This window comes from Polistes canadensis, unplaced genomic scaffold, assembly GCF_001313835.1.
Source record: "Polistes canadensis isolate GaletaPanama2010 unplaced genomic scaffold, ASM131383v1 scaffold_302, whole genome shotgun sequence".
Classification (NCBI taxonomy): domain Eukaryota; kingdom Metazoa; phylum Arthropoda; class Insecta; order Hymenoptera; family Vespidae; genus Polistes; species Polistes canadensis.
In genome coordinates this window covers 38,458-63,291 of record NW_014569849.1, presented here as the reverse complement: position 1 = coordinate 63,291, position 24,834 = coordinate 38,458, and the positions used below count along the sequence as shown (strand labels likewise).

Genomic DNA, 24,834 nt, shown 5'->3' with positions numbered 1-24,834 from the left:
TTTTTAAATTCGTTATAATACACATCCGTGTACAATAAAAATCTATGAAGATTTCTCTGTGTATAATCAGCTGTAAATAATTTAAATAATTACTATTATTATTTTGTAGTAAAAATAAAACTAAACGAAAATAAACTATTATAAATATTTATAAATATGTATCTATATTAATTATTTTTTAATATAAGAATAAGTTATATTGATTATTTTCTTTGCCTAAAAAGAAAATAGAGATTATTAATATTGATCTTATAATAAACGTTTTATGTAATAACACCTACTCTACATAATATTGTAAAATGTATAATTAATATTTACTTTTTCAATAATTTTTACGATATAAGTATATTACATTGGTCGCGTAGGACATGTAAACACACACATTAAATTATTTTAAATATATATTTAAAAATAATTACCTGTACACCATATTTTTAATGACATTACGCCTAATTTGTATTTTACACGTTTTCGGTATGAATAATTTGAATAATGAATAAATACTTCATTTTAAAAAGGAAGAAAAACAAACCTATAAGAATTTTAATCAAAAGATAAAAAATATCTATTTAGCGGGCTTAAGATTAATATTTCGTAGCATACACAAATCTCGTGCAGTTGCTTTGCGACCTACTACAGTTTGTATATCATAAAATCTAAGTAATATGTCAGTTGAAAATGATTCGGGTAATGCTTTTAGAAGGCACGGTACCTAAAAGTAAAAAAATATAATTTTTAAAACGTTGTTAAATTATTTTTCTAATAATATTTTTGAAAAAATGTAAAAAACAATGTACCAATGTCTGTGGCATTCCTTGAAGCACGATACGAGTTCTGTCTTTGCCGCACTGTACCATTAATCGTAAAAATTGTAATATAAAATAAGTTTGTTGAGACACTTCCCCATCTCTTCCAGCAAGAAACGTGAATGTTGTAAATAATCCGTTTAATGCAGTGGAAAGTGGATCCCTTAAGATAATTGATTTCTGCCCGTTAGTCGAATTTTGGGTTTGTGGACTTTGCGAACCAAATATAGTATTAGTATCTCCAGTTTCATTGAGTCTTAAAATTTTATTTGCAGGTACCCCTAATGCATCCAATTCGTCCGCATCTAAATCACGACGAACACGTTTCCTATTGTTTCCACGATATGGATTCGAATTGTTGTATTCTAATGTCGAAAATATGCAGTATACGCAAAGTTTTGCTAATATCGAGGATTGTGGTTCGACGAATTCTTCACTCCTGTAACAAATATTAAAAAATAATTAATTAAAAATTTTATTAGGTTTTATTTCTTGTTTTATTTTCAATAAACTTACTGTAACGAATTGTATAAATATTGTGGAATGATATGATTAATAAGATCCAATGTACAATTTTCAATATCAAGATGAAATAACGCAAATGCTAGGTCCACAGCTTGGTCTAATTCTTCCTGGTATCTATATTTCAAGACTTCTTTGACTATGTTTGAAACGAACCATAACGAGCCACCCGTGTTTAACAATAACTCTAACGATTGCGTCGCCTGCATACAAATCCAACCGCGTTGATTTATACTATACCAAACAGATTCTAGTTGCTCTAATATTGGTTGTCGTGATATAATACTAAAAATGAAAAAACCCGACATTACAATAAATATAGTATAATATTCGTATAGATATTTTAATTATCATTTAATGTGTATACCTGTACCTGTGAGATATTGAAAGTACTTTCGTTTTGGATTGCGTTGGTGGATGCACGTCATATTGCATTTTTCTTATAATTTGTGACATCAGACTCGATCTTTCGTAAAAAGAAAATTAGCAATAATTAAGCAACGATTAATAAATAGACACGTGATAATTCTAAGCATGAAAATATCAAACAATAATAATAATTTACTATTATTAACCTTTCTTTGAAATTGTCTTGCATTTCTTCCCCAGGAAGAGGAGTCAAAAAATGTTGAACCATATTCATAGGTTTAAGAAGTGCATCCTGATGGGTAATACTCATATACGCGCAAAGCCAAGCAGCTGCACATACTGGTAAACAGCAAGCAGCTGTACGCAATCCATCTAATGTTCTTTTTACATCACCTGCACCTAATACACCGCTTTCCCATGCACAAAGTAATTCTTTAACTGCTCCCATCGCAGATTGACAAGCAACGTGCCATTTCATATTATTAGATTTAAAGTCTGGATCCGAAGAGTTAATTTGTGCTAACAACGTGTCCACTCTAGTCGGATCAATATTTTGTAACATTTTTTGGGGAGACTTTGGTTTATTTCGTTCAGGCATACATTCACGTACCCATTGTTCAAAAAATGAATCTCCGCCTTCTTCTAAAACTACCTGCGAGAATAAGAATATCGTAATATAAAAAATATTTATGTATAAACATAATTTATAATAAATATAAAACTCACATCAGAACCATAAGTTTGTACAATAGAACAGAGCATTAAAAAAGACACATCAAATAACATAGCTCTTGTTGCAGCTGTTTTGTTAGGAACAGGTTCATTGATCTGTTTACTACATTCATTAAATTTAATTAATTTAGTAACAAATGTTTTCAATTTGCCTTCTACCGTAGCAACCGCAAGCATCAATTCGAAACTTTTTCCTGACAACACTTGATATAACATACTAAGTAAGGCCTCGTGAATTTTTGTATAGTCAGCATTAAGAGTCTTTAAAATTCCTGCTAACGTTGGTTCTGCTCTTATAATTACTTTTGGAATGGATGATGTCGGCGTACTGGTAGTTTCTAATTTTTGCAATGCTGCAGTTAATCCTTCTCTAAAATATTATTTACATAAATATGTTATAAGATATATTAAAATAATGCATTTAGATAAATTTCAAATATATTTTAATACCTTCTACTACTCAATTGCTTTGCCTGTTTTTCCGTAACAAGATTCACCTTTTGTAATTCATTTAATAAGCATTCGATGCAATTACATGAGCATGTAGTATCCATTATATCAAGAAGAGGAGTAAATTGTAATAACAGTTCCAACGAGTCTAAAATATCTTGCGAATATTCATATTTTTCATCTCCTGAAAATATAGACACTTTGTTAAAATGCACAAAGATATCATAGAAAATGTTGAATTACTTTATTCTTAATTACCATTCAGTGTAGCATTGTGAAGTTCTTTTAAAATAACAGGAACTTTTAAAAATGTAAATGCACCCCACTGCGACTCATTAAATGTTCCAGTAACATTATGCAAACACATTAAACAAGCACGCATAATTTCACAATAAAGTCTTGCATTAGAATAACTTTTTAAACGTTGTACCATTTGCAATTGATTAACAAAGACGGTTGTTTCTGTACTTGGATTTAGTAACACTTGAACTGCAAATAATGGCTGCAAACAATGCGTTATAGATTCCATCCTCGATTTTTCAGGCGATAAAGCGAGAATTTCAACTTCCAAATTGCACAACTTTTTGAGAGATTCTTCTATAGAAACTGATGGTTTTAAGTTACTACTCTTTAATAACGTTTCTATTTCTTGACATTTTCTAACCACTACAATGTACAATTCTAAAATCATAAAATACAATTAATCACTAGATAAATAAAAGATCATAAATCATAACAAATTATATATAGATACCTTTATCGTCATACTGAGCTAAGTACATCATTGCACAAAGGAAATCTGAAGCGAGCATTTGTTTCAAAATACTTGCTGGTTTATCTATAAGTTCATTAACTTGCTGTGACATAGAATTGCTCTGAGGCATTTTATTTAATGCATGCAAATAACATTGCAATAACCAATGGACTATGGATAAAACTGCAGCAGCTAGAAAATCTTCCTCTGGCTTTCCACGACAAGTTATACCAATTTGAATAGATTCCAAAAACTCTAATAAGCTCACAATGCAATGAGGCTTATGAAAACCATCGTATTTGCTTATACGTTGCAATACAGCAGCATATGAGACTAACTAAAAAGTTATAAGAATTATATTAGTAAGTTGAATTTATGTAGTTTAATACATTTGTTATTATACCGTGAAAAAGAAATTTTAATGACAGCCTAGAACTTATTTTTCACATTGATTACAGTGATTACAAATGTGTGATATTGAACCTCAGTGGAAATTGTGTGTCGCGGATACGTGACACTGATTATAATATAACACGCTAACCTGAGAACATAATGAATGTTTCAAATATGATAACACTAATTGATTGGGACCGGGTCCCACTAACGCTTGTTGTAAAATACAGTCTGCTAAATTGTACACATCTCCGCTAACTCCTCTAGGCAAAATCTAAAAGATTAAAATAAAAAAATACTAATAAATAAAATCTATATTTAAATAGATAGATATTAATAGATAACTCTTACTGTCTTTATATTTATACCCCACTGTAGATCGCTCCATCGTTCTCTCCATGCTCTTAATAACAAAGCTTTTAAGCTACTTGTTTTGCTGGTTACTTTCGTCTCCATCACTGAATTTAATAAAAGATTACACATAGTTCCTACAGAGAATAATATTTACATTTCAATGGAATATAGATAAGTTGTTCATTAAAAGTAATTGTTTCTACTAAATTAATATACTTCAGTTAAATCAATAAAATAATTTTTCTACTAATATATCGTTAATATTCTATATACAAGGAAAATTGATGAATATAATATTATAAATAAACATAATTCAATCGTCTTCTTCAGAAGAAGAAGAAAGAAAAAGAAGATAATTCAATCGTTATATATATGTATATATATTTTTCCTAACCAAAATTACATGCTTCATAACCTATCACTTAACCAAATATAACGTTCGTAATTTCTCATTTTAATATAAAAATCATTTTAATTCTTATTATTTATACATACCATATTTATAATACAATACGATTATATTTCATATATAATTAAAAATTATGTACATTTAACCAATTTTTAAAATATATTACTAATGTTTATCATATTTAATGTTGTCTAACTTTACTTTTCACCTAAAGTGTATGCGACCTCAGCGACAGGTACGAACAAAATTTGAACTAAAAGCGTAGTAAGGGAACAATCTCCTCTACTATGCGTCTTTATTATCAATGAATAAGCTTGTGTAAGTTTTACTCCTGTCACATTAACATGAGTTAGAGTATTGTGTTAGTAAGCTGAACTTACACTTTTCAATATTTCATCTGTATGTTAAATAGAATTCAAGATTGATGCAATTTTAATTGATAACAGATCTGCAAAGAAAATAATATAATTAAATATAATTTATAATATTTTTTAAGTATAATAAATAAATATTTTATACATAACTAATTTATTTCAGTATAAGTCCTACTTCCTGTTAAGATAAACTAAGTCAAGAAAAATTTCCTGGATTTTATAAACAATGAGACTTTATATTTATTACTCGTTGTCTACTTTGATCTGAGACAATCACAATGAACACGTCGTATGAAAACAATATATTTCTTTTTATTTAAACAATTTTATTAAACATCAAATCTTTCAAAACAAAGTGATTGTCCTTCCTCTTCATACTCTTCTCTTGTCACAAGAAGACTAGGGAATATCGAATCTTTTGATAGCGCTTTCCCACCATACCATGCATAAGTGATCGGACTGTCAATAAAAAATATTTATATAAGAAAATTTTGTATAACATTCCAATATAAGATTAATCATAATAAAATAGAAAGAATACTTGCTTCTCCGGTGAATAAACATTAATTGTATAATCAAATGATGCAAAACTTCTAACTTCTTTATAAACTCTATCTCGAAAACCTGGAAATTTGGCGTTTCCTCCTGTAAGCACTATGTTAGACAAAAGATGTGGCCATGTTTCTTCATCGCAAGCTTTCAAACAATCTATGATAGCCTCAGGTATACCCATTTGTCGAATACCAACATCAGATGGATGAAAAAGAATTTCAGGTATGGCAAATCGTTCATTACTTAAACGAACTGCTTGCTGTTCGTTAGAAAATTCTGGATTTTTAAGAAAGCCACGCCGTAATGTCGTATAATCTGGCAAAACGTAATCCTTGACGATATCGTTATTCTCTAACTTTTTCTTAGCAGATTCCATATCCTTGTAAAAATCTTGCGATACGAAGCAAGAATCTTCTTTTGCTTGATTTATCACGTATGTTTCATCCATAACGTGTAACTGACGATAAGATATTATTTCTTTCAAATGATTAGTAAGAAGTTTGCCACCTACATCTATTCTTCTTATACCTTCCTTAATTTTAATACCATTTACATAAGGAACGATATGTGTAAAGCTATATCCAGTATCAACTATTATACAACATTTAGTACCAGGCTTTTCGCTCCTATAATTATAGCATGAAAGATTACTGGTATTAATCCTGAGAAGACTATGACATTCATATTCTTCAAAAAATATTTCAGTCATGGCTTCTTGAATGCTTGCGAAATTAAATAATGGTTCTGTTATTATCACAGAAAGTTGATTTAAATTAACGGGACAACATTCTTTAGAAAATATATAATCCCAAACAGTTTTTTGAATATCCCAATTGACAAGATATCCTTTTTGAAATGGTAAAATATAAAATAGTCCAGATGCATCTCTACATTCTTCTATTTGACTTCCTATGAACGGTCTTCTGCGTTCACTTTTTGCCTTCATTATACAGTTAGGAACTACCCTGTAAATATCACAAAATTAAACATTATTATTAATTATGAATATAATAAGTAATATTATTTATTTCATAAACATTAAATTACTTGGGATTTTCTGTGGAAAGTCCAACTTTGGTTGTGTATGCTCCATTATCCAAAATGAATGCAGGATTAGCCATATTAGATTTATGCTAATTAAATTTAATTACATTATGTTATCCTGCTTTCATTTAATATTTGTTAACACTGCACCGATACTTATCATTTAGTATATTCAGAGTAAAAAAGTAAACTAACAACCATCGTTCTCTGCTATTCAGCATGCAAGCACTGCGCCATTGTTCCCGCGTTTGAATAGTGCGGGAAATTCAAACGACTATTCATTTATTATTTAAATTAATTTTATATTATGTTTTTAATACATTATTTGTTTATTTTTATTTACGAGACGTATTAAAAATACGCAATAAATTTATTTATCCATTTCCTTTATTTTTTTATTTTTTAATGAAATATTTATTTTGACACTTACAACTTTATTTGTGTAACCTCAACAAGCAATTAATTATAAATATCGAGAACACGTAATTCACTAATCTTGAAAAAAATATTATGATAACATTGTATTTGTTACGATTTTGTTTATCATAGCAATCAGTTTTTAAAAATATTCTAAAGATTATTCGGAAAAATGCATATCATTGCAGAATATCGATTATTTAATACAAGAATGGAGTATGCATTACCATGCAATACGTGTTACTTAAAATGTAAAGAAATTAATATCTATCAAAAGGTTTATATTTAAATAAATACTCTTACGCAATGCATTATTATTAATTATACAATATTTCAATTCTAGCTACGTCAATAAAAATGTAATATATAAGCATTACGTTTTTATTTGTCGTCATATATGTTTTCTTTTAAAATTGTAAATATTCTTGAGGTATGTCATAGTTTTTATTATATTAACATACATAGATATATTAACTTGGACTTTGTATTATCAGACATTGATTTTTTATGGTTGCAGATATAAGATACTTTTAACATAGAAGAGAGTTTGTTTGATTGATTATTAGTAAAAAAGAATTTTAAAAAAATATTTCAAAATGGAAAAAAACTGTGAATGGACTGATTTATTGAAAGACAGAAGAAATTATTCTGATTTGTTATGGGTTTCTAGATACATGGATATACAAATGCCTCATATGCTACCGCCAGAATTAAAATTATCTAGAAATGAAATAATAAATACAGTATTAAATAATCAACGTATCAAAGAAGTAATCAATTATTTAGCAGAAAATCAAAATGTATCTAAATCTGCTATCGAAAGAAGGGCTTACGCTATTTTACAAGAAATGGCAAGTAAGGCTCATGTGCCTACAGTTCGTTGGCTAGGTATATTCTATTCCTTTCTTACATGGATGTGTTACAAGATAACACCATACATGCAATTATTATTATTTATGAAATCATTTTAAATTTGATATATTTTGGTTTATCCAGGTTTTTTCATCATTAAAGTTCTGAAGAAAATTTTTCACAATATTTATATTAATGAAGAGATGATATTAGACTTGAAAAAGCAAATGTCTATTTGTCAAAAACAATATATCTATGTACCTTCACACAGAAGTTATTTAGATTTCATCTTACTGTCATGTTTTCTCTTTTCTTACAATATGTCCTTACCGAATATAGCAAGTGGTATGGACTTTTATCGAATGAAATTTATTGGAGAATTATTACGTAAAACTGGAGCGTTTTATATGAGACGTAGTTTTTCTAACGATTTATTATACAAAGAAATTTTCAAAGCGTATGTTACTTGTATTACAAATTACAGTGATAAAGCGATTGAATTTTTTATCGAAGGTACTCGCAGTAGAAGTCAAAAAAGTATCGAACCAAAGTATGGTAAGTATCTGTATCATTTTACAGTAAGAAAAAGAATGATTGGTTACACATTATTATATATTATTTTCATATATTCATTTTTTAGGTCTCTTATCTATCATTCTGGATAGTTATCTCCAAAGTACTGTACCTGATATTCAGTTTGTTCCAATTAGTATTAGTTATGATCGCCCAATAGAAGAAAACTTATTTGTTTACGAACTGTTAGGTGTGCCAAAACCAAAAGAAACAACAGTCGCTCTAATGCGATTTATGTCTTTATTAAAAGATCTTGGTTCTTTTGGATCAGTCTTTTTCAATATCGGCAAACCTATTTCTGCTTCACAATATGTATCATTAAAGGATCGTAAAACCAAAATTATGAATCCTGATTATAAATTATCATCAAATATTATAAAAAATTTAGCATATGACATAATAGATGCTCATCAAAAAAGTACGGTGCTTACAACTTTCAATATAATTGCTTTGTTGTTTAATGAGAGAGTACAAACGTATCCTGGAAATCCGTATACTCTTGAGACATTGGCGGAAGATTACAGATGGTATAAACAATGGTTTTCTTCATTAGGAGCTGTAATCTATCCAGCAGTTAATAAGTATTATTTTGTTTTTTCAACTTTTTTCTTAGAAATAAAATTGTATATTCTTTTTTAATTCAAAAATATTTTTCTATAGTGTGACTGCAGATGAATTATACAAGGAAATATTACTATCGCTAGAAACGCATTCAGAATTGCTTAAGTTAGATAAATCGAAAGTATTGCACTTACAAAACACATATACAGAAATTAAATCGGAAGAAAATACAAACATAAAGGGACATAATTTGAATAAGCGTATTATGGAAATAGCAGTACCAGCTATTAACTTAACTATTTATGTGAACCCTACTTTATATTTTCTTGTTAAATTAGGAATGATTACAACAACAGTTGGATTAGACACTATTCATATTGGTAACTTTTAATTATAATAATATTATAATATTATTAAAAGTAATAAACATAAACTAGTTTCATTATTTTTTCTTATTTTTAGATAAAGCCTTCGAACGATACGTTCTTTTGAGGAAATTATTAAGTACAGAATTTGCGTTATTTATAAATGCAAATTCTTCTGTAGTTAATTTGGAATGGAAAAAATCGATTGATATTTTAGTGAAAGAAGGCTGTTTAAATATTAAGAATAATTTTATTACTGGACAAAAAACTGCGTTGTTTTCTCTCCTGCATAATCTTTTGTTACCATTTATCGATGCTGCACATTTTACCTGCACTACTTTATTCGACGTAAGAACACGAATAATATATTTTATATATATTGAATATGTACAATATTATTTTAATTTATAATTTTTCTATAAATTTATTCTAGTGGAATGAATCAGTTCTGGGTACCATAACAAACCAAAAAATATTGACAGAATGTCAGAAGCAAGTAGAGATAGCATTATTGGAGGAAACTAATTCTCGTCCTCATCCGTACTGTTTGTCGCTTGACCTATTTAAGTCTACATTGTCTAATCTTTTACAACAAGGTATTGTTGTAAAATCCGAAAAAGAAGGTATTTATTTAATAGATAAAATACAAATGGAACTTCTTATTATGAAATTACGTCAGCTTCCATTATTACATCCTTCGGGATCTTATAGCGATATTTCTTTATCAGTATTAAATAATTCGCTATGCATACAAGCTAAATTATGAAAAAATCTATATATACTAAATATTTACAAAGTTTATACTGATTTTAAATATATCTACATTTTTATTTTTCCATTCTTTTATAATCAAGTACTTATAATTGTGTAATCAAAAAATGAATATAAACTATTATTGATTATTATTAGAAATTATTATTGATACTTTTGGTATTAATTTGTATTAAACATTTATACATATAAGTACAGCTTAAAAAATTAATTCAGTTAATATTATGAAATATATTAGAATGGAGACTATATATCAATATTTTATTGTTCTACGTTTGTATTTTATATGAGATTAACGATTAAATATTAGAAATGAAGTTATCCACGCTATGAAAGATTCTTGCTGTCTCTTCATTAAATTCTTCCACCGATCTTTTTTTCTTACCAACGAATACGGTGGGCGTAGTAACTTGTGTTCCGTTATTTCGAAAAAGAAGCTACAATAATGATTAGTCTTATGTACTTCTTTTTTTATACATTTTAAATACATTTTATAATTTATTTTTTAAATTATCTTACCATGACTAATCTAACCAGATAAACGGCAAATGTAAGAAATGAAATAGCCATTAATGCTCCTTCTAGAGAAGGAAAGCCCAATCCGTGATCTTCATAATCATCGTATCCGTGTTCATAATGTTCACCGGTACCTCTTTTTATGCGATTCGGATTTATACATTTGATGAGTCTAGATTCTATACAAAATTAATTTTGTTTTATATAAATTTCTATATAGACGTTTCTATATAGATTTGGTATTTAATTAATTTCTAAACGTAAGACATTAATGTTAATAAAATAAATAATTTAATTTGATTCACCTATTTCATGCAACAATATTTTTTCAAACGATTTTAAAAATTGTAGTTTGCCTTTTGTACTTAAAGGTTGAGATTTTAAACTTTGATGAACAGTTTTAAATAATTCAGTTGGTAAATACATTAGGAATGTATTTTTATCTTCTTTTAAAGTTTCATTTACATTTTTGTTAGACTGCTTTAATTTCTGTTGGAATATAGCTTCTTCAGTATCATGAATTACTGTATCTGATATTGTAAATTCTTTTAATTTTATTCGATCAGACTCAATCAGTAATTTATCCTGCAATACATATTTCACATTAAATTTAATTAATGAAACAATTTAAACAGCAATAATATCGATGAAATAATTTCAATCAGTATTGTGTACACTTGTCATGTAATCATACGTTTTTTTACAATGTAAGCTTTTTATTATACTTCTTACCATGTCATAACTATTATTTTTAATCTCACAATGAATCTCGTCAATAGGTTTAGCAGACACATTTGTAAAATATTGATTTATCTCAGAGTATGATTCTGTTACTGTTAACCGAGTTACATTTAAATCTGTGTTTTTTATTGATGGAATTTGAATTTCTTGTTGTTCTTCGTAAATCATACCGTTTTGTTTTTTATGAAAATAACTATTATTATCGTCATTTCGTATAAATTTGTATTCGTGGTCACGTTTAGAAAAAGGAATTCTATGAAAATGAAGACAATATCATAGAAATTGAAATAATTATATCTATTCTATTGTAATTTATATATATATCTAATATATAAAATGTGCATTATTCAAATAATATAGAATATAACGCATACCTGTAAACTTTTGTTTCATCTGAAAACTCAGGCATTTCAACCCATCCACTTTTAACATCTTTCGAAAAATACAACATTCCAAAAATGATATGATATATGAGCATCTTAATTGAATTTATTACTTCGTTTAACTTTTCATATATAATTAATTAGTAAAAATATAGTTATTAATAAAAAAGTTATACGTACTCGTATCGTTCTTTAAATTTTGTTAGACGTGACGACTTTAATATAACTGACGACAAGTAAGTGTGACGTAGGATACGCACGAAATAACTAATCGCTTAAGCTATTATTTCCAGCAGGAGTTCTGTTAGAAATAAGATGGAGACGAATGTTACATTTGTAATAACTCTAAAAAAGTATATTGTATAAAAAAGTTTAGTTTATTTATTTACTTTTATATGCAATAACCACTCAATTTTTTTGTTGAGTAGTATTTAAATATTTACAATTTCAAGAGAAAAATTGTATGAGATATTAGGATGTACGAAAATGGAAATAATGCGATACAAAATTACTAATAACATAATTCTATTGTATCGCAAGGAATCCATTTTGAACTTTCTAAAGCATCCCATAAATTATAATCTTGTTCAATTATTTCTCTATTAAATTTGTCAATATCCAAAGGTACAGAATGTTCTGAAAATAATATAATTGATAATTAATAATGATTAACATGTTCTGTATATAAAAAAAATATAAACAAATTGTTCTGTAACAATAGATATACCAATTAATTCTAATTCATCTTCTTCTGGTTTCTGATCAGAAACATAGCTATTGTAAGCGTCCGATGTTGGTTCACTTTCGTAATAACCTTGTTGCCAAGCACTGTAACTACTCCAATAGGAAGAAGTATCGTAATAGTTATATGCTTCAGAGTTCATGTTGGATGGTGCATATTCTGAAGACGATTGAGGTGGTGTCGATCTGAAAATAATCATTATAATCATATAATTGTTATATATAGTTATAATTATTTTTAACAATATTTAAGATTTGAGTGAAAGTAAATTTAAACATTTTATTCCAAGGTCTTGGTACTGCATTGCAGATTTTGAGAGACTTTGTTCCTAATCCTCTGTATCCATTCATCGCAACCAAACTATTCTTTTGTTCTTCTTCATTAGCGAATCTTACAAAACCGTAACCTTTACTGAATCCTGAACTATCCAATATTACTTTAGCTGTTCTAATGGAATTATATTTAGCAGCGAATGCTCTATATAAAGAATAATCGTCAACATCCGTTGATAAATCTCCAACCCAAATACTGAATTCTCTGTCAGCGGCAGGTTTACCGGTAGTGCTGGCATGATTTAGCCGAAATCTTACTGTCTGTTATTAGAAACATTTTAATAATTAATCATAAGACATTCAAATGACAATCACTTTGTCATTGTATAAAATAATGAACTAAAGTTCTATTAAAATACAAACAGGATTTGAACCAGGAATAGCTTTGCCATTAAGCTTATGCATAGCATCCAATGCCATTTCATCTGTTGGAAAGTGTACAAAACAATAACCAGCCGGTTCACCAGTATACCGATTTCGCATTACTTTTACAGTTTGAGGTTGTTCTCCCATTTTATGGAAAGCGTTCATAATAAAACTTTCCGTCATGTATGGCTCCAACTGTAAAATAAAATATATTGAATAAAAAATATTTTATTAATTTGATAACATTCCAATGATATAACAATACATTAAACAAATTTGAAAGAAAATATTGAATAAAAAATACTTACGCCACCCATCCATAATTGACATAATACCATTGGCCCTGACGACATAATCTTTTTTGTAACAAACAAAATATAAATTATTTTATACGACTGTTGGATTTTTCCTTTAATTTAGGCTTATAATATAATCTAATTATTTTCGTCAATTATTAGAGTATATAGGTTAGGTTTAATATACATGCAAATTGTTTATGAAATAAATATATTACTTAATGATATTTTCTAATAATTATTTATTAATTCTTATATATATGAATATAAATTTATTATTATTTACTATTGTTTATTATTTTAAAGTTTCTTTGACGTGGTCTAAAAAAACTAGTAATAAAAGGAAGGCAATGCTGTTGAATAAAAATCACTAAGAAAACAAACAGTGAACAGTTGAGATTGTTCGATTGGTAACAATGTTAGTGATAAGAAAATATGGTGATATTATTCGTTTTTCTTTCATGGTTTTTATGCTTGAAACATTTGTATACATAATTTTTAAATAAATATATATATATATATATATATATATGTATATGTATATAAATATATATTTTTCAAAATATAAAAAATTTGACTAGAAATAAATAAGTTAGTTTCACTTTCATTTTAACGTGTCTTATGCACTTCTAACCGTTCACTCGGCCGCAGGTATTAGGTTATGGGTAAGCATTGGTGACAAAAAGCCGATTAATAGGCTATCAGTCGGTTAAGTGTTAAGTAAATTGCTAATTCGTAGGGTTCACATATTTTCGATGTCATAATTAAATTTAGTGTTCAGAGACAACAATGATTAGATATGTAATATAGATGATACTGATTTTAAGATTCAAATCAATATCCCAATGATGCATCAGGAGTTGAAGGTGATTCAAGAGCCACTTCTTCGTAATCTCGTTCGAGTGCCGCAAGATCTTCACGAGCTTCTGTAAATTCTCCTTCTTCCATACCTTCTCCCACGTACCAATGAACGAAAGCCCTTTTATTGTACATTAGGTCGAATTTGTGATTCAATTTAGCCCAGGCTTCTTCAATGGCCGTAGTATTAGATAACATTGATACTGCACGTTGTACCTACATTATTTTTTTCATATACCTTATATTTAATCTTTGTTTTTTAATTAATTGTTAAGGATAAGAGGAAGAAGATGATTAAAAAAAGTTGATGCATTCGTTCGTTTAATTTGATTAATACCTTAGCTAAATCTCCACCAGGTACTACGGTTGGTGGCTGATAATTAATACCAACTTTAAAACCAGTTGGACACCAGTCAACAAAACGAATACAACTTTTTCCTTTCATAGCAGCAATCGCAGCATTGACATCTTTTGGTACAACATCGCCACGATATAAAAGACAACACGCCATATATTTTCCTTCTCGTGGATCACATTTAACCATTTGATTAGTTGCTTCAAAACACTCCGATGTAATTTCAGCGACAGTCATTCCTTCATGAAAAGCTTTATCAGCGGAAACAACTGGTGCATAAGTTGCAAGAGGAAAATGTATTCTTGGATAAGGTACTAAGTTAGTTTGAAATTCAGTCAGATCTACATTCAAGGCACCATCGAATCTTAAGGATGCTGTTATGGAAGATACTACTTGGCTTATGAGTCTATTTAAATTAGCATAAGATGGTCTCTCTATTCCTAATTTTCGTCGACAAATATCATAAATAGCTTCATTGTCAACCATGAATGCGCAATCCGAATGGCTGATAGTTGTATGTGTTGTTAAAATTGCATTATAAGGTTCAACTACAGCAGTAGAGACCTGAAATTCAAGTATTACCAATATTATATTTTTTTTAAATGCATAATGTTGGTAACAAACAAAAAAAGTAATGAACTTACTTGAGGCGCTGGATACACAGCAAATTCTAATTTACTTTTTTTTCCATAATCGTCAGAGAGCTTTTGCATGAGCAAAGAAGTAAATCCTGACCCTGTACCTCCACCAAATGAATGAAAGACAAAAAATCCCTGCAATCCTGTGCACTGATCAGTCAGCCTCCTAATTCGGTCCATTACGGATTCAATGACTTCTCTGCCAATGGAATAATGACCTCGAGCATAATTATTAGCAGCATCTTCCTTCCCAGTGATAAGTTGCTCTGGATGATACAACTGTTTGTAGGGACCAATGCGAACTTCGTCTAAAAATCAATTAATATTGTAACTATAATGTTGATTATAATAATTGTTTTTGCAAAAGGTTATTTTAAGAGATTTTACCAACGACAGTTGGTTCAAGATCAACCATTACAGCTCTTGGTACCATTTTACCAGAACTTGTCTCATTGAAAAATGTATTAAAACAATCATTTGTTCCGGTAGCTTTATCAGAAGGCATTGTACCATCTGGTTGAATGCCATGTTCTAGACAATACAATTCCCAACAAGCATTTCCCATCTGCACTCCTGCTTGACCAACGTGCATTGATATACATTCACGCTAAAAAAAATATAACATTTAATTCGTGTTTCAATTACGGATTTATATATATTTAGGAACTTTAACAGCTTATTGTTAATTTATATTATTTGCAACATAAAAAATATTCAAGAAAGAAACATAAAAGCTTGCATTAAATATTTTTTATATTTTCATAATCTGGATTTCTTCAATGTCTACTATATTTAATTAATTAGAAACAAGAATATAAAAAGATATTTATATTTATATAATTAACATACCATTTTTATAATTTTTATTATCCTGTTTAACGGTATAAAAAAGATTTCAAAACTATAATAATTTAGATATAATAATAAAATATAAGATTTTGTATAAATAAAAACGTGAAATTTTGAATCAGCCGCAAACTGCTATAAAAAATAAAACACTCTGATTGATTTCAGTTGCCTAGGTGACCATTGCAAAAATAAAATTCAAAGATGCATATAAAATAAGTATTGTTTTATTTAAACATTATTAAGATTGATTTTCAAATAAGAAGTTAAAATTTGTTCAATTGTAATGAAATCAACGAATAATTTAAACAAAACTATACTTTGAATAAGATTTGAGTTGCATTTATTACTATTGTACTTTTAACAAGATTTGAATTGCATTCATTAATATTTACGTAAGAATGACCAATCAGAGAACTTTGATATCACAATGTTTGAATTTTTCTAGTATTTTTTTCTTATGAAGTTTTATCTTCTCTCGTGACATGATGTCAGTTCTTATCAGTAGGCAGTAATTTGAAACGTTGTTATTTAAAACAATATTCCTCTAAAGTTTTTACAATTTTTTCCACTAGAATTTAGATATATATAGTAATATATAGTAATACAAATAATTGTTTTGTATATATAACATTAATAATTGCTTTGTATTTGAAAATAAAAAAGAATAAAAGAATTATGTTGCCACCAACTTATGTCGAAGGCTTCCATGATCTGGAAACAATTAAAGCAATGAAATATGATAAACTTGGGAATACAAATTTATACATCAGTAAATTGTCTTTTGGTAGTGGACCACTTGGTGTTCATTATGGGTATGCCAATAATAAAATTTAGTATTTTTTTGTTCATTTTTTTTATTGCTCAATTAACGTTGCATTTATTTGCAGCAATTTTGATGAAAAAGAAGCGATTGAAACTATACGACAAGCTATAAAAGAAGGTATAAATTACATTGACACATCGCCATGGTACGGACAAGGAAAATCAGAAAAGATTATTGGAAAGGTAAAATTATGTTCAAAAGAAATTTAACTCTTTCCTTAATTTTTGTTAATATCTTTTTTTCTTTTTCATTATTTTAAAATTAGGCATTAGAAGGAATTCCTCGTCAAGCATATTACATTGCAACTAAAGTCGGAAGATACGAGTTGAATGTTGAAAAAATGTTTGATTTTTCACGTGAAAAAACAAGAGATAGTATTAAAAACAGTTTGAGTAATTTAAAATTGAATTACGTTGACATTATTCAGGTAAATATGTATTCTATGCCGTTACAAGTTATTGTATAATGTTTTTTAAAAATATAAAACTCTTTATATTTTACAGGTTCATGACATAGAATTTGCTCCATCTCTGGATGTGATAATTTCACAAACTTTGCCGGAATTATCCAAACAAGTTGCTGACAAAAAAGCCAGATATATTGGTATTACTGGCTATCCAATTTCTGTTTTAAAAGAATGCATTGAACGTAGCAATATTGATATTGCATGTGTGTTAACTTATTCCAGGTTTACTTTGCTAGATAATTCTTTAATCCAGTATATAGAATTCTTTAAGGTTCAAAACTCAAATCAAAAACTGTTTCATTTTCAGAATAACAGATTGATATTAAAAGATAAATGCTTATATTTTAGAACCATAATATTGGTATAATTAATGCCTCTCTACTTGCCATGGGCCTTTTAACGAGCAGTGGCCCTCCATCTTGGCATCCTGCTAGTGAAGAAATAAAAAATACTTGTTCAGATGTTGCACGATATTGCAAGGTTATTATTACTGATTTTTATCATATTGAATTAAGGAACTATTATAGATAATTGTTTATTAATGAAACAATATAATTATGCTATCTTTTATGATTTATTTTGATGATATCTTCAATTAGGAAAACAATGTTGAAATAAGTAAATTAGCAGTGTGGTATGCTATGGAATGTGAACATATAACTACAAGTTTGATTGGTATTCAAAATATGCAGCAATTAATAATGAATTTAAACGTATCAAGAAATGGTATTACGGACAAGGAAAAAGAACTATTAAATTTGATCAAAGAGAAGTAAATAATAACTACTGTGATAAATCTTTCTCAAAAACAAAAAATAAAAAACAATCAATTTCTTATTGATTTATTATTTTAGTTACTTAAACCGAATCGAATTGAAACATTGGGAAGGCGTAGAATTAAAAAAATACTGGCAAACTAAAGGCGATAAAAAAAAAATTAAAATTATTTGACAATAATTTTTAAGTGAACTACCAGTGATCGGTAAATAAACTGATATTTTTTATTACTGCTTTATCAACAGAAGTATAACGCACAGGTATGAATAATATTAATTATAATTGAGGAAAAAAGATGTGTGTGTGTGGTAATAATTAACACTAATAGAATATAAAAATAAATATTAATATTAGTAAAGTTTGTTGTTAATAACAAGAAATTTTATACTAGCCAAAAGGCCTTATAATAAATAAACATTTATTATATAGAACAGAAAATGGATGAAAATAATCTTTGATTTAAATATTTAATCTATTTCTGTTCTTTGGGCAGAATCAGATACTTTATCTTTGTTATTGGATTATTCCAATGGTGGTGATACTGGATTATTCTTTAATATTATGTTTTAAGGGATACATATATTCATAATTAGGTATTGCCATTAATGAGTTGAAAAAACTTAATTTATGCTTCTTATGTAATTTAAAACCTTTAGTATTAATCATATTCATAGCTTCGTTCATGTATTTAGAGAGTATAATATTAGCACAATCGTATCCATTATTACTAGCAAATATGAGAGCCAGATTCAAAAGGCGAGACCCTATTCGTACCCTTCTGAATTCTTTATGAACAAATAATCTCTTTATTATGGCAGCATTTGGTATTTTATTATGTTTATACAATCCGATAGTAGCTATTATTTTTCTATCATATGCAAATACATTGATATCATAATTATCAAATTCCTCCTCGGTTATAAATAAATAATAATTTTTTTTAGAAGGATCTATTGAACGAAGTTGAAATGTTTCAGCTATCCAAAAACATGTTGATTTGTCCGACATATAAATCCTGTTTAGATCAAATAAAATTATTCTATTTTATATCAAATTCATACTGTTTAACTTAACGAGAAAATAAGTAAGAACAGATGAACATAATAAAAATAATCAATACGTTGATTGCCAAGCAAATTTTACAAATTTTTCAATGGAAACCACAATTTCAAAATAAAATAAAATAATATAGTGACGTCGGACAAGTTCCCCTTTTCTCACCCCATTGAAAAAACAAACACCGGTCACAGGTGACCCATGCGGCAATCAAGGTATTAAAAATTAAAACACTAATGAATAAAGAAAATAAATAGATAATGATGAATATAATACTTCATAATGTCAGATACTTCTCGTTGAATCTTCTCAACTCTCTTCCACATTATTGCAAGAGTTATAATGTATAATGAAACAAGTGCCGTAAGCATAATCATATAATAATAAATATCGATACAGATGATAAGATATAACATAGCCATACATATCCAAAGAAGTAGCGGCGCACCATTTTGTATATCAAATTTTGTAAAAAATACTTTATTTGTTAAGCTCAATGTCCCATTTTTAAGTAATTCTTTGCAATGATATTCATCTTCTGCAATATAACGCCGAAAAACTATAAAACTTTCCATATTGACTAATTAGAAAAATATTTTCAATATAAAAGTCAATAAATATAAGTGTAATAATATTTCTAGTGATTTATATTTAAATTTTTAATAAATTAGAAATATTTCTATAATATACATATAAAATCGTTAAAAGTTATATACACTATACCAAATTATCTAATTATAGACGGGTTCCTATAGATGCGTGTATATGTATATCAAGGTCACCCCATAGAAAAGATTCAAATTTCTTATGGTTCTAATATTTTTAAATTAAACATTTACTGCGGTATTGTTCAAAGTGAAAATAGTATTAGAAAATAGTATTAGAAAATAGTATTAGAAAATAATATAAAACTAATTATTAAAAATATTAATATTAAAAATATAAAACTAATTAAATTTAATATTAATATTAGATAAAACTAATTGTTTTTAAATGTTTTCTTTGTATATGAAGTGAGATTTTCATGGAACAACATTAAGCATTATTTTCAATATTCCCTATAAATTTAGCAACTGCAGCGCCGCGGCGTCGTGTGGCCGACACAGCGCATCTGTTTACACGCTAGTGTCATCTACAGTGTAAAAGTGTTTGCAAAATTCTATTAAAATTATAAATTTTTTCGGCCATTAGTTATTCTATGTACGTGGAATTAATCTGGACTATATTAACGTTCAATTTTTTTATTATTCATCTATTTTTTCGTCACAGTTAAATAAGAAATCAATTGTTCCTTTGACAATCGTTTGGTGTTCTCATCGACGTTTTGAAGCTTTCGCTTAACATTGGGAGTGTTGAATCATATTTGGGAATATGGCTGCTGCTGCTGCTGCTGCGTTACTCGACGAGCTTATGGGAAGAAATAGAAATGTTCTTCCTAACGAAAAACCTAAAGAACTTAATTGGGAGGATCCTGAGGTACGATTATGTTTATAAGAATAATCCTTCACTTTCTTGTGAATAACGAAAACACATCGATTAATTAACGATCGATGCCACCTTCGATATCATTTTAATTATCAATCGATTTGTTATTTAATCATGGTTAAACAGTTAATCTTTAATTTTACAGTTTTGCAAATTATATTTGGTTAAATTCTGTCCTCACGATTTATTCGTTAACACTCGAGCTGATCTCGGAGCTTGTTCTCGAGTTCACGATGATGAAGCAAGAGACCTTTTTGAGAAAGCGCCATATTCCTATCGTAAACAACAATATGAAGATGAATTTATTAGATTTTGTCAAAGTATGCTCAACGAGGTTGAAAGGAAAATTGTAAAAGGCAAACAACGTCTTGCTCTTATCGGAAGAACTGAAGCAGTATGTATTACATTTGTTATTTAACTCTCTAGCTAGTAAGCGCCACTAAAGTGGCTATTCTTTAATATATTCACTATCAGTGTGGCAAATCTTATAGGCCAATTATAAGAAGCGTTGAATGTGGCACACAACTCCGCATGTTGAATCATAGTGTAAGGAGTTGAGATCAATAATAATCCAATTTTTAATTATTTTATATTTTTCTTTAGCCTACTCTGACTCCTGCACAAACTCAAAGAAACGAAGAACAAATAGCTCTGCTAACGGAGAAGATTAACAAATTAGTCGAAGAAGCTGAACAAAGTGGAATTCAAGGAAACGTTGAACAAGCTCAAGGCCTAATGAGACTTTGTGACCAATTAAAAGAAGAACGAGAAGCCCTTAGAAAGTCCAATGACAATAGTCATTATAATCAAGTATGTTTTATATAAGACTTTTATTTTTTTTCTAAATGTTCTTTTAAGCATTTTATTTAATATTTTATTTTTTTTTTATTTAAGACCGCTGAATTAGCTGCAGCTCAAGAAAAACAGATGGAAGTTTGCGACGTGTGCGGTGCTTTTCTCATTGTCGGAGATGCTCAACAACGAATCGATGATCACTTGATGGGTAAACAACATGTTGGTTATGCCAGATTAAAAACTGCTCTTCAAGAAATTATGGTATAAGCAAATTAAGAATTTTTCTAACTATTAATGTCTATGATCATTAATTATTTTTTATTAAAGCAAATAATTTGTTTTTGTGTAGTGTAAACGTGAAAAAGCACGAGACGAAAAAGAGCAGAAAAGAGAAGAAGAAAGAAAGCAGAGAGCACGTGCTAATGAAGAACTCGACAGACGAAGGAGAGAAAGTGACAGAGATAGAGATAGAGAAAGAGATAAACGTCGTAGACGTATAGATGATGACAAGGGTAGACATGACTCTGGGGGTCATAGGTGAATATTCAAATAATCATAGTACCCTATAATTGTGCTGATAATTATCTTAAACTTAAACTTAATCATAAAAAAAATAGGAAATAGAATTATTTATATTTATTATAAAATAAATGTTTTAAAATGAATTTTTTTATTCAATTCACTGTTACAATTACCGGCACAATTTATTTGAAAATTCAAATGTTAAATTTACAATTTAAATTTGGCTTACAGAAATTCTGGTCATAGAAGTAGGAGCAGGTCTAGAGAGAAACATGATCGGCATCGCGATGACGATAATCATCGACGTCATGCTCGCGATAAAGGTATGATTAAAGTTTCAAAACTAGAGTAAAAGATAATTCATCCGTATAATGTGTAGTAAATGTATCTAATTATTGTTTATAGGAAATCGGGATCATCGAAGCTCGAGTCACCATAATCGTCGTCGCCATCGATCTCGAAGTCGAAGTCACAAGTAACTACTCTTGATTGGTTAGTGAGTGAGAACTAAGCCAGGTATGCACTAAACAGTTAACGATATATTCGTCTCATTTACTGTACAGGTTCTTTACCAGGTGAGTTTCATTAGATGCACATAATATGTACATGATAATTATCTGTGATTTTGAAGAATCGCATACAGTCACAACGTACCAGTCTTTGATCCTGCCTATTAATTGGAGAAATGCTCTTACTAAATTTCATATGGACCTGATTGTACAGCATTTTATTTTCAATGTGACGAGCTCATTGTATGTAACATATAGCTTGAAAAAAAGCTGCATCGAGGTAATGTTGAGCGAGGAGTAGTAAAGTCGTTCACAAAATAAAGGTATATTTATCATGTAGTATTATAGATATTGTCTACAGAGCAAGATAGGAGAAGGTATACCTATGCTTGCTTTGATCGGTATAATGTCTTCATAGGTTAAATACAGTAAATTGTGTTATGTCAACGACTGCATAGCTTTTTTGTCGAAAAGAAATTAGTGAATTAGTGGAGGAAACAGTGCCTACTTCCGTAGACCTGCAACACGGCAGTGCCCTGTGTGACTGTGACTATACAAACCTAGCTTCTGCTACGCATTTCTGAGGTATTTATATCGGAATGATAATACCAAACATGTCCTTTTATTAGGAAAGTTAGACTTTTTTGAAATTGATGATGTTTATTTTTGGAGTGATACTTCAGTGCTAGTGCTTTAAAGGAAATGATAACAAACTCCTGCTATTACTTTCCTTACTTCCTAATTGCAGTTGATCGGAGCATTATCAACATGACTTTCAGCGTGATTTCTCAGCGAGTTTTTCGTTTAGGAATATATTAATGACATCCTATATGGAAACAAAAATTGGATAGATCAATTGTAGTATTTTCCAACTTCGAACTTTAACGTTCGAAATAATTTTTCTCTTATTTCTATAGCCGACGAGACAAAAATACCAAATAGATTCACAATTGTGTCATCGTTAATATTGTACCAGTGTTAACTGATTATTTAAAGATTATTTAATGAGGCATTTCTTACTATACTTCCCATTTTTCTACACAAGTGATGAGAAACGAGTATCATATACAATATTTTCTCTTCCCTTCTTGCACGTCTCACTTTATTTACTATTTTAGTTCTTTAATGGTTAGGGTTTGGGCTAAATTATTCTTTTTATAAATGGGTTAAATGAATTATTCTGTAGCATTGTCCTACGTCTATTTAAAGGATCACAACAGAGGCCATATGGATCATAAATTGAGCTGCTCCTAGGATTTCTCTCATTCATTCATTCATAGTCTCATATTATTCAGTTTGCCATGTCCTTCGTTTCAGCTTTTATAGAGAAGATACATATATTCTATATATGTCTTACATTTGTATAACTTGTTTAATGATATAAATGTTTCTTTATTGTTACATAATCTGCTTTTTTCAATATTTACTTACAGAAATATAAACATTTATTCTAATTAACTTTAACTTCAATATTATCATTTTGTATTGTAGTTAAAAAAACATTGGGTAATTTAATTAGAATGTATTTAATAAAATAGAAAGAAGCAAAATATTCGATTTTAAGTCTGAAACATAAAATAAAAATTATATTTTAATAAAATTAGTTTATTTTATTTGTTTGCTAATAAATTTTGTTGACGATTCTCGTAAATCATAACATGGTGGAATCACCAGTTCTTTTGATTTTAATGCTGCAATCAAAGTGATATTTTGAATTTAATTAATTGCTTATTTATGCATATATAATTGAAATATATTATTTCTGTTTAAGAATTTAACATAATGAGGTTAACAACAGCTACAATAAGGGAATTATGTTAATCGTTTGAAAGTAATTGCGATTCGTACGAAAATAATATTTGTTAAATCTTAATTTCTAAAACATTGATTCTCTATTTTCAGAATGAAGACAGGACAATGGAAATTAACCAGTTTGAAGGATCCACGTGCACTCCGCTTTATGTATTATTAAGGTAAAGATTTTGCATAATCTTCACATTGAAAATTTATAAATTTTATACATATAT

General features: G+C 28.4%; 9 protein-coding genes across 19 annotated transcripts; 3 read left to right on the top strand and 6 right to left on the bottom strand.

Moving 5' to 3' along the window:
• Window positions 1-325: 325 nt before the first annotated feature.
• On the bottom strand, window positions 326-4,901 carry LOC106791380 (mediator of RNA polymerase II transcription subunit 24). Its single transcript, XM_014756982.1, has 12 exons — window positions 4,876-4,901; window positions 4,378-4,514; window positions 4,175-4,300; window positions 3,634-3,970; window positions 3,138-3,560; window positions 2,880-3,063; window positions 2,424-2,799; window positions 1,904-2,349; window positions 1,702-1,794; window positions 1,323-1,613; window positions 798-1,245; window positions 326-712 (listed from the first exon to the last, which is right to left on the bottom strand). Exons 2-12 carry the CDS (start codon window positions 4,507-4,509, stop codon window positions 566-568), a joined length of 3,003 nt encoding a protein of 1,000 aa, XP_014612468.1. The 5' UTR covers window positions 4,510-4,514; window positions 4,876-4,901; the 3' UTR covers window positions 326-565.
• Window positions 4,902-5,380: 479 nt separating this feature from the next.
• LOC106791382 (actin-related protein 6) lies at window positions 5,381-7,021 on the bottom strand. The gene is made up of 3 exons (XM_014756984.1): window positions 6,763-7,021; window positions 5,709-6,680; window positions 5,381-5,622 (listed from the first exon to the last, which is right to left on the bottom strand). Exons 1-3 carry the CDS (start codon window positions 6,834-6,836, stop codon window positions 5,493-5,495), a joined length of 1,176 nt encoding a protein of 391 aa, XP_014612470.1. The 5' UTR covers window positions 6,837-7,021; the 3' UTR covers window positions 5,381-5,492.
• A 178-nt stretch (window positions 7,022-7,199) lies between these two features.
• LOC106791381 (dihydroxyacetone phosphate acyltransferase) lies at window positions 7,200-10,625 on the top strand. Its single transcript, XM_014756983.1, has 8 exons — window positions 7,200-7,427; window positions 7,520-7,606; window positions 7,694-8,064; window positions 8,173-8,583; window positions 8,669-9,182; window positions 9,262-9,542; window positions 9,625-9,875; window positions 9,961-10,625. The coding sequence occupies exons 3-8, from the start codon at window positions 7,773-7,775 to the stop codon at window positions 10,291-10,293; spliced, it is 2,082 nt and encodes a 693-aa protein (XP_014612469.1). The 5' UTR covers window positions 7,200-7,427; window positions 7,520-7,606; window positions 7,694-7,772; the 3' UTR covers window positions 10,294-10,625.
• Window positions 10,529-12,212, bottom strand: LOC106791383. Of its 3 annotated transcripts, none has more exons than XM_014756987.1 (6): window positions 12,119-12,212; window positions 11,930-11,948; window positions 11,547-11,808; window positions 11,120-11,399; window positions 10,818-10,993; window positions 10,529-10,735 (listed from the first exon to the last, which is right to left on the bottom strand). In XM_014756987.1, the coding sequence occupies exons 3-6, from the start codon at window positions 11,721-11,723 to the stop codon at window positions 10,598-10,600; spliced, it is 771 nt and encodes a 256-aa protein (XP_014612473.1). In that variant the 5' UTR covers window positions 11,724-11,808; window positions 11,930-11,948; window positions 12,119-12,212; the 3' UTR covers window positions 10,529-10,597. The 3 variants fall into 3 exon arrangements, with proteins under 3 accessions (XP_014612473.1, XP_014612472.1, XP_014612471.1); XM_014756986.1 differs by having other exon boundaries at window positions 11,930-11,987; window positions 12,119-12,204; XM_014756985.1 differs by lacking the exon at window positions 12,119-12,212 and having other exon boundaries at window positions 11,930-12,093.
• LOC106791385 (tRNA selenocysteine 1-associated protein 1) lies at window positions 12,149-14,026 on the bottom strand. The gene is made up of 7 exons (XM_014756988.1): window positions 13,961-14,026; window positions 13,687-13,734; window positions 13,376-13,573; window positions 12,957-13,273; window positions 12,666-12,865; window positions 12,328-12,574; window positions 12,149-12,239 (listed from the first exon to the last, which is right to left on the bottom strand). The coding sequence occupies exons 2-6, from the start codon at window positions 13,729-13,731 to the stop codon at window positions 12,450-12,452; spliced, it is 885 nt and encodes a 294-aa protein (XP_014612474.1). The 5' UTR covers window positions 13,732-13,734; window positions 13,961-14,026; the 3' UTR covers window positions 12,149-12,239; window positions 12,328-12,449.
• A 222-nt stretch (window positions 14,027-14,248) lies between these two features.
• LOC106791389 (tubulin alpha chain-like) lies at window positions 14,249-16,174 on the bottom strand. The gene is made up of 4 exons (XM_014756997.1): window positions 15,913-16,174; window positions 15,532-15,833; window positions 14,870-15,451; window positions 14,249-14,748 (listed from the first exon to the last, which is right to left on the bottom strand). Exons 1-4 carry the CDS (start codon window positions 16,115-16,117, stop codon window positions 14,509-14,511), a joined length of 1,329 nt encoding a protein of 442 aa, XP_014612483.1. The 5' UTR covers window positions 16,118-16,174; the 3' UTR covers window positions 14,249-14,508.
• LOC106791390 (L-galactose dehydrogenase-like) lies at window positions 15,132-18,814 on the top strand. The gene is made up of 8 exons (XM_014756998.1): window positions 15,132-15,198; window positions 17,038-17,186; window positions 17,262-17,379; window positions 17,463-17,624; window positions 17,701-17,934; window positions 18,012-18,143; window positions 18,263-18,435; window positions 18,518-18,814. Exons 2-8 carry the CDS (start codon window positions 17,050-17,052, stop codon window positions 18,612-18,614), a joined length of 1,053 nt encoding a protein of 350 aa, XP_014612484.1. The 5' UTR covers window positions 15,132-15,198; window positions 17,038-17,049; the 3' UTR covers window positions 18,615-18,814.
• On the bottom strand, window positions 18,652-20,358 carry LOC106791391. 2 transcript variants are annotated; one of them, XM_014757000.1, is made up of 3 exons: window positions 20,220-20,358; window positions 19,773-20,034; window positions 18,652-19,455 (listed from the first exon to the last, which is right to left on the bottom strand). In XM_014757000.1, exons 2-3 carry the CDS (start codon window positions 19,916-19,918, stop codon window positions 18,987-18,989), a joined length of 615 nt encoding a protein of 204 aa, XP_014612486.1. In that variant the 5' UTR covers window positions 19,919-20,034; window positions 20,220-20,358; the 3' UTR covers window positions 18,652-18,986. The 2 variants fall into 2 exon arrangements, with proteins under 2 accessions (XP_014612486.1, XP_014612485.1); XM_014756999.1 differs by lacking the exon at window positions 20,220-20,358 and having other exon boundaries at window positions 19,773-20,161.
• Window positions 20,359-20,612: 254 nt separating this feature from the next.
• Window positions 20,613-24,817, top strand: LOC106791392 (luc7-like protein 3). 8 transcript variants are annotated; one of them, XR_001382178.1, is made up of 9 exons: window positions 20,613-20,972; window positions 21,127-21,375; window positions 21,585-21,791; window positions 21,876-22,037; window positions 22,126-22,313; window positions 22,530-22,621; window positions 22,704-22,814; window positions 24,579-24,638; window positions 24,710-24,813. XR_001382178.1 is itself a non-coding variant. In XM_014757005.1 (9 exons), exons 1-7 carry the CDS (start codon window positions 20,868-20,870, stop codon window positions 22,775-22,777), a joined length of 1,077 nt encoding a protein of 358 aa, XP_014612491.1. In that variant the 5' UTR covers window positions 20,613-20,867; the 3' UTR covers window positions 22,778-22,790; window positions 22,862-22,873; window positions 24,710-24,813. The 8 variants fall into 8 exon arrangements, 5 of the variants coding, with proteins under 5 accessions (XP_014612491.1, XP_014612488.1, XP_014612492.1 ...); XM_014757005.1 differs by lacking the exon at window positions 24,579-24,638 and adding an exon at window positions 22,862-22,873 and having other exon boundaries at window positions 22,704-22,790; XR_001382176.1 differs by lacking the exon at window positions 24,579-24,638 and having other exon boundaries at window positions 22,704-23,392; window positions 24,710-24,817.
• The last annotated feature ends 17 nt before the right edge of the window (window positions 24,818-24,834 follow it).

Excerpts from the sequence above, each read along its gene's own strand:
- LOC106791380 (XM_014756982.1), bottom strand. The coding sequence starts at position 4,509 with ATGTGTAATCTTTTATTAAATTCAGTGATGGAGACGAAAGTAACCAGC. Across the intron at positions 2,800-2,879 it reads AAGCAATTGAGTAGTAGAAG|AGAAGGATTAACTGCAGCAT; the intron begins GTATTAAAATAT and ends ATAATATTTTAG. Across the intron at positions 1,246-1,322 it reads TATTTATACAATTCGTTACA|GAGTGAAGAATTCGTCGAAC; the intron begins GTAAGTTTATTG and ends TATTTGTTACAG.
- LOC106791382 (XM_014756984.1), bottom strand. The coding sequence starts at position 6,836 with ATGGCTAATCCTGCATTCATTTTGGATAATGGAGCATACACAACCAAA. Across the intron at positions 6,681-6,762 it reads CTTTCCACAGAAAATCCCAA|GGTAGTTCCTAACTGTATAA; the intron begins GTAATTTAATGT and ends TGATATTTACAG. Across the intron at positions 5,623-5,708 it reads AATGTTTATTCACCGGAGAA|TCCGATCACTTATGCATGGT; the intron begins GCAAGTATTCTT and ends TTTTATTGACAG.
- LOC106791381 (XM_014756983.1), top strand. The coding sequence starts at position 7,773 with ATGGAAAAAAACTGTGAATGGACTGATTTATTGAAAGACAGAAGAAAT. Across the intron at positions 8,584-8,668 it reads AAGTATCGAACCAAAGTATG|GTCTCTTATCTATCATTCTG; the intron begins GTAAGTATCTGT and ends TTCATTTTTTAG. Across the intron at positions 9,183-9,261 it reads ATCTATCCAGCAGTTAATAA|TGTGACTGCAGATGAATTAT; the intron begins GTATTATTTTGT and ends ATTTTTCTATAG.
- LOC106791383 (XM_014756985.1), bottom strand. The coding sequence starts at position 12,033 with ATGCTCATATATCATATCATTTTTGGAATGTTGTATTTTTCGAAAGAT. Across the intron at positions 10,994-11,119 it reads AATATTGTTGCATGAAATAG|AATCTAGACTCATCAAATGT; the intron begins GTGAATCAAATT and ends AATTTTGTATAG. Across the intron at positions 10,736-10,817 it reads ATCTGGTTAGATTAGTCATG|CTTCTTTTTCGAAATAACGG; the intron begins GTAAGATAATTT and ends TCATTATTGTAG.
- LOC106791385 (XM_014756988.1), bottom strand. The coding sequence starts at position 13,731 with ATGTCGTCAGGGCCAATGGTATTATGTCAATTATGGATGGGTGGC. Across the intron at positions 13,574-13,686 it reads GTCAATTATGGATGGGTGGC|TTGGAGCCATACATGACGGA; the intron begins GTAAGTATTTTT and ends TTTATTTTACAG. Across the intron at positions 12,866-12,956 it reads CCAAGACCTTGGAATAAAAT|ATCGACACCACCTCAATCGT; the intron begins GTTTAAATTTAC and ends GATTATTTTCAG.
- LOC106791389 (XM_014756997.1), bottom strand. The coding sequence starts at position 16,117 with ATGCACGTTGGTCAAGCAGGAGTGCAGATGGGAAATGCTTGTTGGGAA. Across the intron at positions 15,452-15,531 it reads CTGTGTATCCAGCGCCTCAA|GTCTCTACTGCTGTAGTTGA; the intron begins GTAAGTTCATTA and ends CTTGAATTTCAG. Across the intron at positions 14,749-14,869 it reads CTGGTGGAGATTTAGCTAAG|GTACAACGTGCAGTATCAAT; the intron begins GTATTAATCAAA and ends AAAATAATGTAG.
- LOC106791390 (XM_014756998.1), top strand. The coding sequence starts at position 17,050 with ATGTTGCCACCAACTTATGTCGAAGGCTTCCATGATCTGGAAACAATT. Across the intron at positions 17,935-18,011 it reads AGTATATAGAATTCTTTAAG|AACCATAATATTGGTATAAT; the intron begins GTTCAAAACTCA and ends CTTATATTTTAG. Across the intron at positions 18,144-18,262 it reads ATGTTGCACGATATTGCAAG|GAAAACAATGTTGAAATAAG; the intron begins GTTATTATTACT and ends ATCTTCAATTAG.
- LOC106791391 (XM_014756999.1), bottom strand. The coding sequence starts at position 20,071 with ATGGAAAGTTTTATAGTTTTTCGGCGTTATATTGCAGAAGATGAATAT. Across the intron at positions 19,456-19,772 it reads GAAGTATCTGACATTATGAA|GATTTATATGTCGGACAAAT; the intron begins GTATTATATTCA and ends TGATCTAAACAG.
- LOC106791392 (XM_014757002.1), top strand. The coding sequence starts at position 20,868 with ATGGCTGCTGCTGCTGCTGCTGCGTTACTCGACGAGCTTATGGGAAGA. Across the intron at positions 20,973-21,126 it reads TTAATTGGGAGGATCCTGAG|TTTTGCAAATTATATTTGGT; the intron begins GTACGATTATGT and ends TTAATTTTACAG. Across the intron at positions 21,376-21,584 it reads TTATCGGAAGAACTGAAGCA|CCTACTCTGACTCCTGCACA; the intron begins GTATGTATTACA and ends ATTTTTCTTTAG.